Here is a 12,404-nt window from a genome sequence, read left to right on the forward strand (position 1 = left end):
ACTTCTTAAGTTAATTCATTGAAGAAATGATTTTATTTAAAGTAAGTTTTAAAGTGGTGATTTTTTTCTTCTTGATATAAAACAAAAGTTAATAGAATCACTGTATAATGCAAATATATTGGTTAATTGTTCACTTTGAGTTACATTTTCTATTTTGCTTCTTAGTCTGATCCTGTTGCCTACCTGATGGTTCCATATTATCCTAAGGCAAACCTGAGTGCAGTTCAAGCTGGTATGCCCTTAACTTCAGAAGTAAGTAAAAATCATTTTCAGGGATGCATTAAATGAGAAACTAACATCTAATATGTAACACCCTGTAGATAGAAGTTTCTGTCCTACCTAGTCCCATAGCCATTCTGTCCCAAAGAAACACAGAGGCTTATATTAATTTTAAACTGTTTGGCATACTGCTCAGGCTTATTACTAACTAGCTCTTACAACTTGAATTAACTCATAATACTTATCTATATTTAGCTACATGGCTTGGTATCTTTTCTCAGTAAGGCATTCTCATTTTGATTCCTCTGCATCCAGCTAGTAACTGCATCTCTGCCTTTCCTCTTCCTAGAATTCTCCTGGTCTGGTTGCCCCACCTGTACTTTCTGCCTTGCTACTGGCCAACCAGCATTTTATTAAACCAATACGAGTGACAGATCTTACAGTGTACAAGAGCATTCTCCCCCAGCAACATCCAATACTACATGCTGTCTTGCACAAATTTTTGGCCTGCATTATTCTATTTCATTGTTTTATCAGCTCTGTACAAGGATGAAGTGACTTGTATAGAACCTCTTTATCCAGAAGTAGAGCTGAAACTTAAAGTTTGGTCGTTCTGGTTCCAGAGCCCAGACTTAACAACCATTAAGCTGTGCTATGTGTAACTGCCTATGACAATAGTTGATACTTTGAAAGTGGCAGCTTTAGATTTTATTATAAATTTAGAGGAGGTTCTGATTCTTCCTATTTAGTAAAATTATTTTATTCTCTTCTAGATACTTTATGAGGTGGTTATTTATAATTTAAGTTGCCTTAGGTTGTGTGTGTGTGTGTGTGTATGTACATATGCATTTCATGTGCCTGCATGTGTGCAAAGACCACTTATGACGTTGCCAGTTACATAGAGTATTACTTAACTTTTCTATTGCTGTGGTAGAATACCATAAGGAAGGCAACTTATATAAAAGAAGCATTTAATTGGACTTAAAATTCCAGAGAGTACATGGTGGTGGGAAAGGTGTGAGCTCCTGTCTTGAAGGAAAGGCAGGAGGCAGAGAGCACACGGGGGAATGACTCTAGTTTTTTGAAATCTCTAGTCTGCCCTGAGTGATGTACTTCCTTCAATAAGGTCATTTTTTCTAGTCCTTCCCAAATAGGTCTACCAACTAGGGACTGAGTGTTCAAACCAACATTAGCCTATTGAGGTCATTCTTTTTCTTGTAAAAGAAAGCATTTAATCAAAGGCTTACTTGCTTACATTTTCAGAAGGTTATTCCATTATCATCGTAGGGAAAGCATGGTGGTATGCATGTGACTGGAACACATGTATGAGCGCTACATACATCCACAGGTTGGGGTGGGGGGTGAAGGGAGGGAGGGAGAGGGAGAGAAGGGGGTAGAGGAGAGAGAGAGAGAGAGAGAGAGAGAGAGAGAGAGAGAGAGAGAGAGAGAGAGAGAGAGAGATATGCTGGGCTTGACATGGGCTTTTGAAACTTGAGGCCATTATTATTTAAACAACCATACATAGTTAAGCTTTATCTAGCCTTTAATTCTTTGTCTGTGATATATCCTTAATTTGAAGGAAGCTTTACTTTATTTCTGGGACAGTCTTAACAGAGACAAAATTTATACATGAAAATGAGTTGTCAATTTTCTAAACTCCATCTCTTTCATATATATTTATTTGTAGGAAGCTTTAAAAGTCATGAAAGGTGTTGCCCGAGGCCTGCATACATTGCACAATGCTAACATAATTCATGGATCACTTCATCAAAACAATGTATTTGCCTTAAATCGTGAACAAGGAATTGTTGGAGATTTTGACTTCACCAAATCTGAGGTAAAATACCATAGCTGTACTGGACAGAAACCTTTTAATAAATGGTTCAACACTTCCACACAAAGTGGTAATGTATTGTAAGATCTGCACTTTCAGTTAAGGTGTGCCATGTTGTACAAATAGTATCTGTAACAACCATCTAGATTGTGATGAGCATTATGTGTTTCTGCTATAAATACAGAAACAGTCCGACCTACTCAATGGCATTGACAACATTGATCATTATTTTTCTTATCAGAAAACACTTGCTAGAAAACACATAAGAACCTCCTTCTGTTTGTGCGCCTTTCTTTCACAGATTAAATTCAGATATACATACTTCTCTATTATTATTACAGTACATAAGAAGACTGAGAACCATGGGTGTTTTTGTTTACGTCTAGGTTCAGCTACATAGCTTAATTTGGTGCCATATTATCTCCCAATAGGCAGTTTGTAGAGATAACAAAGTCCAGACAATTAAGAGAATGTGATACTTTTATTTGTATATGTGGAATACGAAGTCTAGAAATATAGATAATCACAAGGGAGAAATTTCCTTTTTTTATTTTTAGTTGACAAAGATGTATATGTTTATTATATATATAGCCTGTTGTTTTGAAATATGTGTATAATATGAATGGTTAAATCAATTCCCATTTAAAATACAACAACTTTATTGAGGTAGAGTTAACACAGTAGAAAATGTAGAATTCAGTACTAGTTTCATAAAGTAGTGTATTGATTGCCACTGTCTAATTCCAGATCATTTTTATCACTCCCCAAAGAAGTGATTAGCAGTTAATTTTCATTTCTGCTTTTATTCAGGCCTTGGAAGCCAGTAATAAACTTTGTGTTTCTGGATTCACTTATTCTGTAATTTTATAAAAGTAAAATTATGCAGCACTTGACCTTTTGTGAATCACTTTTGTTACTTAGTGTAACTTTCAGAGTTAATGTATGTTGTTGCATGTTTAAGGATATAATTCTTTTTATGACCAAATGTATTTAATTTATGCATATGCAATACTTTGGTGTTTGTTTTCATTAGTGGATAGATATTTGGATTTATACTTCTTTTGGTTTACTTAAGACAGCGTCTTACTGGGTAGTAACTGTTGGCTTTGAACCATCTTTGTAGCACAGGTCTTGAACTCATAGTGCTCTTCCTGCCTCAGCTGAGATTACAAGTCTATATTCTCAAGCCTAGCTGTAGGCTTATGCTTCTCAGTTATTATGAATTCGTATTATGAATTGTGCCCTAACGGAAACATTAGTGTGCCAGTTCTTTGTGCAGATATTTTAGAGGTAAATAATGACATATTTCAAAAGAACTTTACATTGAGAACAGAGGCGTTCACACAAAGCCCTCAACTGTTTTGTCTCTAAAATGCTTACAATATTGTTTTTGTAGAGTCAGCGAGCTTCAGTGAACATGATGGTTGGTGGATTGAGTTTGATATCACCTGAATTGAAAATTGGGAAACCTCCTTCTACAAGTTCAGACTTATATGCTTATGGCTGCCTTTTGTTATGGGTATGTTGCTTTTTAAAAAATCATCAGTAATTTACGTACATTTCAGAATGTAAATGGATAAGTGTAGTGATTTTTCAGCCATTTTTCTGGATGAAGAATAATGGTGTAACTTTAAAGTAAATTTTGTTCGTGGGTATGGATATGTGTGTGTTATGTTTGTGTGGGAGTACACGTGTACCTGTGTGTTTGCATGTAGGGATCAGGGATCAACTTTGCATGAGTTACTTAGTTAGGAGTCATCTATTTGGTTTGTTGAGACATGGTCTGTCACTGTGCTGTGGGAGCTCCTTCCACTGTCATTGTTTAGAGCTTGCCAAATACGCTAGGCTGGCTGTCCAGTGAGTTTCAGGGACCTGCCTGTCTGCCTTCCCCACACTAGGAGATAGGCATGTGCAGTCAGACCCAGGGTTTCTTTTCCTTTTCCTTTTTTTTTTTTTAAAAAACAACAACAACAACAACAACAACAACATGGGTTCTGGGGATTAAACTCAGGAACTCATTCTTGGGTGGCAAGCACGTAGCCATCTTCAGGATTAGAACTGTTTTTTTGTTTTTTTTTGTTTTTTGGTTTTTCTTTCTTTCTTTATTTATTTATTAATTAATTTATTTAATTATTAAAGATTTCTGCCTCTTCCCCGCCACCACCTCCAATTCCCCCCCTCCCCCAATCAAGTCTTCCTCCCTCCTCACCCCAAAGAGCAAGCAGGTTTCTCTACCCTGTGGGAGGTCCAAGGACCACCCACCTCCATCCAGGTCTATTAAGGTGAGCATCCAAACTACCTGGGCTCCCACAAAGCCATTACGTGCAATAGGATCAAGAACCCATTGCCATTGTTCTTCAGTTCTCAGTAGACTTCATTGTCCGTTATGTTCAGCGAGACCGGTTTTGTCCCATGCTTTTTTTTGTTTTTCGAGACAGGGTTTCTCTGTAGCTTTGGTGCCTGTCTCAGAACTAGCTCTTGTAGACCACGCTGGCCTTGAACTCCCAGAGATCTGCCTGCCTCTGCCTCCCAAGTGCAGATTTGTTGTGGGGAGCTGCGGGCTGTGTTCCTGCCACCCAGCTCCTGGCCGCCTGGCTAGCTTATGCCCCGAAATAACAACACACAAACTGTATTCTTTCAAACACTGCCTGGCCCATTATATCTAGCCTCTTCTAGGCTAATTCTCACGTTTTAATTTAGCCCATTTTTAATAATCTGTGTAGCACCACTAGGTGCGCTTACCAGGAAAGATTCAGCATGTCTGACCTGGCGGCTGGCTGCATTGCGTCTGGCTCAGAGAGCAGCGGCATGGCGTCTTTCTGAGGCATCTTACCTCACTTCCTCTTCCTCCCAGCATTCTATTCTGTTTACTCCACCCACCTAAAGGCTGGCCAATCAAATGGGCCAAGGCAGTTTATTAGCCAATGACCTTCCTCCATCAAGGATTAGAACTTTAAAAAAAGTTCTTTCAATCATAGACTGTTAATACCCTTTTTACTACTATACACTTTCTATAATTTAGATGGATACATATTATAGGCATTACATTATTCTTAGTTTTTTATAGCCAGTATTGTCAGTGAAGATTTTATTTTATAGTAACGTAGAAGAAATTCATGCATGTGTGGAAAATAATGCTAAATGAGCACTAGGTATATTTTTGCTTTTAGTGTATACTAGATGTATGTTACCCATCACTTGAGAATTGAGTGATTAGGGACTGGAAAGATGGTTTAGTGGTTGAGAATTTGAGTGGTTGAGTATTAGGAAGTTTATCTGTTCTTCTAGTGAACATTATACTGGCGCCTCTGGCCCAGGGATGAACAAATGTTTTCTATGAGGGGTCAGCTCATTGCATTTTTAGACTCTATGACATGGTATGTGTTGTCAGTATGGAGTTATTCCGCTGTAGCACCAATGCATAAACAAAAGAATGTGATCTGTTCCAATAATAGTTTATTAGTGGATGTTGAAATTTGAATTTTATGTAGCTTTCATATCTTATTAAATAGTATTTCTTTGATTTTTTTCTTTAAATATTTAAAAATATAAGAACAATTTTTGGCTTATAGTTTGTACGGAAAAACACATTTGGGGCAGAGGTTATAGTTTGCCAGTACAGATGAGCAAAAGAAAGAATCATTCAATTTAAAAGCAAAGAAATGAAGCCATGTTTATTTGCAGATAAAATGATTAAAAATGTACAATATTTTTAGGAATATACATAAAATCTTCTAGAACTAACATGTATATATCAAGGTAACAGTTTTAATTTCAATGTAATTATCTTTTTTATATACCAGTAGAAAATAGGAAATTTAAAGGTATAAAAGTATGGCTCAGAGAGATGATTCAATGCTTATAAGAACACTTGTTCTTGCAGAGAACCTGGGTTTGTTTTTCAGAAACCATATGGTGGCTCACAAACCATGAGTAACTAACATTCTAGGAGATCTGACATTCTCTTTTGACTTCAGCAGGCAACAGGCACATGCATTTCACACATGCATACATGCCCATATAGGTGATTATTTTGAATATATTTTGTTTTCTATATACTTGTTAAAATCTCTTCATAACTTTTGCCTGATTTTAAATGGATTGTGTTCTGATTATTAACTTTTTCAGGTGAGTTCTTTAGGAGCTTTTAAATATGGGGTCATATCATCTGTAGATGGATAATTTAACTTCTCTGCTTTTGTATCCCTTTTATTTCTTTTCTTGCTTTATTGCTTTGGCTAAGAATTTAGCACTGTATTGAATAAAAGGGTTGTGAGTAGACACCCTTATCTTCTTGATTTTAGAGAAAATGCTTTAATATTATATAAAATAAAGTAGGGAAGTATAAAATATTCAAACAAGTATAGACTATTCCATCTAAACAGCTACAGACTGCAGATTCTTTCCCCCACCCTGTAAAACTTTGTCTATTCATTTGTGAAGATATCAAACAAATAGTACCTTCCAAATCACATCAGTTTTCATGCATGTGACATAATCTCACTATTTAACCTCCTGTAACTAATTTCCTCTTTAATTTGCCCCATATCTTTTGTGTTACTTCTCTTTGAATTGCTGGAGTGGGACTTGAGCTCCACATCAGCTCATGACTGCTTGCAGCCAGATATTTGTCTGAAGAGTTGTATATTCCACATTTGTGTTTAGATTTTCTCAGTTCCTTATGTATTCAAGATAGTAATCCCATTTTTTTCTGAAGGCCATTGGAAAGTGAGCTCTTCTCTGCCCTTCCTACCAGAGCATCCATGGCCACTGCCTAGCTGAATTCTTGCTAGCATTTTCCCATGTAGATTTGGAGCTCTCTGAATGTAGAAACTACCCTCTAGCTCATACCTGCTGAGCCTGTGTTTTCACTCATTATGCATTTACTGTCACCAGAAGCAACCTGCTCCTGCATGTGTAGGTGTGGGAGATGCTGGGGATAGGCATTTAGAGTTGTGTCTGGGACTCAGAGAGTGTAGGAAACAGCCCAAAGTCTGTGCTGATGGAAAAGGCACAGGCAAGTAGTGGCCCTGTGTGCTCTCTGCCTTTGCCTTCCTGCTCATAGTCTTATGTAGCCACTTCGGCTCCTCCTCAGGTCAGGCTGCTTTTCTTTCAGCTTGCTTACATTTCCTGCTACATAGACCTGGGCTTTCCAGGTCTGTTCAGGTCCTAACCAGTTTACTGAGTCTCCAACTTCTCAATGTTATTGCTTATTCAGGCAGTGGACATGGGGGAAGGCCTTTGTGGCTTGAAAATATAAAAATCCAGCTACGCCACTGATAAGTAATTTAGAAAGTACAAAGGCTCTTGTTTAGTATCTGTCTGTTGTACAGATCACTGATCTCCTGTTTTAATCTGTATTTTCACAGATTGCCAAATGGAATACTTGTGGAGGTTGCCGTAATTTTCCTTTTCTCTTTTTGCTTAAAGCTCTACTGAAGAACCCCCCCCCCCGCCCTTTTTCCTACTGTCTTGCCTGGTGCTCATTGTTAGGGTTCCTGTTTTCTTTTTCAGACCAGAAGTTCAGCATATCTGCATTTCCCCTGGTCTCTAGCTGCTGTTAATACTGCACTGCTGTTCCTTTCCATGCTGTTGATCCCTACTTGTAACCATAAGCATGATACTTTATTTCATATTTATGGTGACATAGGCAAATGTCCCCACCAAAGGGGAAAAATGTGCAGTGGTATTTCTAATCTGAAATAATTAGGCAAAAATAAATGAAGAACTCAAGATGACAGCAGTTGTATTTGTCTTAAATTCTGGTGTTTAGATGACAAGCAGAAGTGATAGATTGCAAGAATGGCCAAATTTGTCTGTCCAGCACTGGGATTAAAGGCACACACTGCCTCATCTTTTGATGTTGGTTCTAGGGTTCTTATGCTTATATTGCAAATTCTTTACAAACTAAGGTATCTCCCAGTCTTCATTGGCACCACCTTTATTGATTGGGTCCTCATTTAAACCTTTCTGGTCAAACTCTCAAAGATGTTCCCAGAGGTATGTCTCGTAGGTAATTCTAAATCATCAAGTTGACAGTGATATGCTGATTTTGAGCTCTTGGGCTATTGAGGAGTGATGTAGCTGGGTTTTATGGTAGATCTCTATTTATTGAGGACATCCATACTGAATCCCATGCAGCTGGATTAGTTTATATTCTTCCAGCAGTGTGAAGGTTCCCTTTTGTCACCTCAGCACTTGCTCTTTTCTTAATGATTGCCAATCTGACTAGGTTGACATGAGAATTTATTCTTTTTTTCATGAGAGGGTTTCTCTGTAGCTTTGGAGCCTGTCCTGGAATTTGCTCTGTAGACCAGGCTGGCCTCGAACTCACAGAGATCTATCTGCCTTTGCCTCCAGAGTGCTGGGATTAATGGTATATGCTAGCAGTTTAGTGTAGTTTTTATCTGTATTTCTCTGATGGCAGATGGGGTTTGAGAGAGCCAAGGAGCCAAACCAATGCCATGCTAGGCTCCTAATAGCCCTGCCAGGGACCAGGGCTCAGTTTTAGTTTATTGAAACTGAAAAAGCAGGATTTGGAAAGACCACAACTCAGGGACAACCAATTATAAGTAAGCACCCTGCAGCCTTATGCAATCTCAAGATAGCTAAAGATAGCTTCTCCCACTCGGTTGCTGGAAAGCCCCTAATCACTAAGGCACCAACCAATCCTATAGCAATCCGTAAACTTTTTGTTGAGACCCACCAATCAGCCCCCAGATTAACCTCCTCTTCCTGAAATTCCCCTGATCTTGCATAAGGAGCCTGTGAGCTTTGCTTGGGGTCGCCATTTTACCACTTTGTTAGATGGTCTGAGCCCTGCATGTAGGAATTAAGTGCTCTTGTTGATCGCATACATGTGGTGGTCTTTTATGGGATTTCTCATGGACCGTAACAGGATTGAACAGATTTTTAAAATGTATTTATTAGTTATTTGTGTATAACAATCTTTTGATAACAATCTATTCATTTTATGAAACCTATTTATGGACTGGGTTGTTTGATTTCTCGTTTACTTGGCTGAATTCTTTGTGTTCTAGATATTAATCCCCTCTTAGACTTGTAGTTGGCAAAGACTTCTTCCACTCAATTATATCTTAGTTTGCTTTCTTTTGCTGTGATAAACACCAGACTAAAAGCAACTTGGGGAGGGAAGGGTTTATTATTTCATTTTATAGCTTACTTCCTTCATTAGGGAAGCCAAGACAGGAACTTGAATACAGGAATTGAAGCTGAGGCCATGAAGGAGCACTGCTTGCTAGGTTGCTCTGCTTGCTTTCATACAGCTTCCAGGACCACCTGCCCAGGGATGACACAGCCCACAATGGACTGGACCCTCCCACATCTCTAATCTAGAAGATGCTCCATAGATTTGGCTATGAGCCAGTCTAATGGAGGCATTTCCTTAATTGAGGTACCTTGTAAGTGTTACAGTTCTAAGGGGAGAGGTATCCTGACAATTGGGAACCAAGGAATACCACAAAGTCACATCACACAACAAACCTTACACAAGAGATTTATTGGAAAAGATATAAAATGGTGGCTGCCTCTTCTTGGGAGGGAAGCAGCAAAGAACTGAACAGAAGACAGTTTTATATAGGGTTTCCTTCTGGGGCAGGCAGAGCTTTCTAGGGTGGCTTGGGATTGGAGGGATTTTGTTAACTGATCTTGGTGTGTGTGTGTGTGTATGTATGCGTGTATGCCCTGCACCCGTAGGAAAGAATTTAGCCACTCTTGAGGGTCTGGAAAAGGCCTTTCTTGAAGTCTGGTGAGGGTCAAGCTGCTGACACCTCCAGAGGCTAGGAATGGTTTTATGGCTGTGAGTGAGTGTGTGTGTGTGGTGGGGTAGCCAGTTTGTGCTTCCAGAGGTATACAGTACCCTCTTCTCAGAAGACTCTAACTTGTGTCAAGGAGGCAAAACAAAACACGCTAACTAGAACATGAAAGCTATCTTTCTTACTCAAATAACCAGTTCCTTTTTTGTGTCAAATTTTTTCATCTCATGAGGTCACCATTGTTAACTGTTGGCATTGTTTCCTGGGTGACAGGAGTCCTATTAAAGAATTCTTGCCTATACTGAAATCTTTAAGTATTTTGCCTATCTTTTGCTTTTTTGGTTGTTGTTATTTTTTGTTTGTTTCTTAGTTTTTCAAGACAGGGTTTCTTTGGAACTTCTGGAACCAGACTGGCCTTAAACTCACAGAGATCTCCTGAGTGGTCAGATTAAAGACATGTGCCACTACTCCTGGACTTTTTTTTTTTTAATCTCTCATTTTAAAAACTTTTTCTCTCCCTCCTTCTTTCCTCCTTCCTTCCCACCCTCTTTCATTCTCTCTCTGTGTCTCTCTCTCTCTCTCCCCCTTTCTCTCTCCTCCCTCCCTTCCTCCATTTATGTGTTTTACTTGCATGTGTATCTATATGAGCATGTCAGGTACCCTGGAACTGGAGTTACAGTTGTAAGCTGCCATTGGGTACAGGTCCTCTGGAAGAACAGCCAGTGCTCTTAACAGCTGAGCCACGTCTCCAGCCCCCAACCCCCAACCCCCACATTTTTACTTTAAACATTTTCAGAGTTTCAGATCTTACATGGAGTTTATTTTTGTTCTGGGAAGATTTGCATCGTTTTATTTTTCTGGAAATACATTGAATCATTAGGTAGCTTTTGATAATATATCCATTTTTACATATTAAAATTTTCAATCCACAAGTATGGGAGATGGTTTAGTTTCTGTAGAGTTTAAAAAAATTTATTTGTAGAGGTCATTTACCTCCTTGGTTCAGTTTATTCCAAGGAGGATTTTTATTTTTTATTATTTATTTATTTAATTTATTTATTAAAGATTTCTGCCTCCCAGCCATCACCTCCCATTTCCCTCCCCCTCCCCCAATCAAGTCCCCCTCCCTCATCAGCCCGAAGAGTAGTCAGGGTTCCCTGCCCTTTGGGAAGTCCAAGGACCTCCCACCTCCTTCCAGGTCTAGTAAGGTGAGCATCCAAACTGCCTAGGCTCCCACAAAGCCAGTACGTGCAGTTGGATCAAAACCCAGTGCCATTGTTCTTGACTTCTCAGCAGTCCTCATTGTCCGCTATGTTTAGCGAGTCCGGTTTTATCCCATGCTTTCTTAGACCAAGTCCAGCTGGCCTTGGTGAGTTCCCGAAAGATCATCCCCATTGTTTCAGTGTGTGGGTGCACCCCTCGCAGTCCTGAGTTCCTTGCTCATGTTCTCTCTCCTTGTGCACCTGATTTGGACCTTGGGATTTCAGTCCGGTGCTCCAATGTGGGTCTCTGTCTCTGTCTCCTTTCATCGCCTGATGAAGGTTAATGTCCAGGAAGATGACTATATGTTTTTTTTTTTTTGGGGGGGGGGTTCACCTTCTTATTTAACTTCTCTAGGATCACGAATTATAGGCTCAATGTCTTTTTTTTTTTTTTTTTTTTTTTTGATTTTTGAGACAGGGTTTCTCCGTAGCTTTTTGGTTCCTGTCCTGGAACTAACTCTTGTAGACCAGGCTGGCCTCGAACTCAGAGGTTCCTGCCTCTGCCTCCCGAGTGCTGGGATTAAAGGCATGTGCCACCACCGCCCGGTCTTCAATGTCCTTTATTTATGGCTAGAAACCAATTATGAGTGAGTACATCCCATGTTCCTCTTTTTGGGTCTGGCTTACCTCACTCAGGATAGTATTTTCTATTTCCACCCATTTGCATGCAAAATTCAAGAAGTCATTGTTTTTTTACTGCTGAGTAGTACTCTAATATGTATATATTCCATACTTTCTTCATCCATTTTTCCATTGAAGGGCATCTAGGTTGTTTCCAGGTTCTGGCTATTATAAACAATGCTGCTATGAACATAGTTGAGCATATACTTTTGTTGTATGATATACGGCATCTCTTGGGTATATTCCCAAGGGTGGTATTGCTGGGTCCAGGGGTAGGTTGATCCCGAATTTCCTGAGAAACTGCCACACTGCTTTCCAAAGTGGTTGCACAAGTTTGCATTCCCACCAGCAATGGATGAGTGTACCCCTTTCTCCACAACCTCTCAAGCAAAGGCTATCATTGGTGTTTTTGATTTTAGCCATTCTGACAGGTGTAAGATGGTATCTTAAAGTTGTCTTGATTTGCATTTCCCTGATCGCTAAGGAAGTTGAGCATGACCTTAAGTGTCTTTTGGCCATTTGAACTTCTTCTGTTGAGAATTCTCTGTTCAGCTCAGTGCCCCATTTTATAATCGGGTTGATTAGTTTTTTACAGTCTAGTTTCTTGAGTTCTTTTTTTTATTATTTTTATTTATTTATTAAAGATTTCTGCCTTCTCCCCGCCACCACCTCCCATTTCCCTCCCCCTCCCCC

The 12,404-nt window shown here is 39.2% G+C and overlaps 1 protein-coding gene across 1 annotated transcript in view; it reads left to right on the top strand.

Moving 5' to 3' along the window:
- Positions 1–12,404, top strand: part of Stk31 (serine/threonine kinase 31) — a 79,049-nt gene that overhangs the window by 49,856 nt on the left and 16,789 nt on the right. The window contains exons 20-22 of the mRNA XM_057780210.1: positions 166–252; positions 1,907–2,056; positions 3,450–3,572. Coding sequence (XP_057636193.1) covers positions 166–252; positions 1,907–2,056; positions 3,450–3,572 — 360 coding nt within the window. The remainder of the gene's footprint in view (positions 1–165; positions 253–1,906; positions 2,057–3,449; positions 3,573–12,404) is intronic.

Source organism: Chionomys nivalis, chromosome 1 (genome assembly GCF_950005125.1).
Source record: "Chionomys nivalis chromosome 1, mChiNiv1.1, whole genome shotgun sequence".
NCBI classification, from domain to species: Eukaryota; Metazoa; Chordata; class Mammalia; order Rodentia; family Cricetidae; genus Chionomys; species Chionomys nivalis.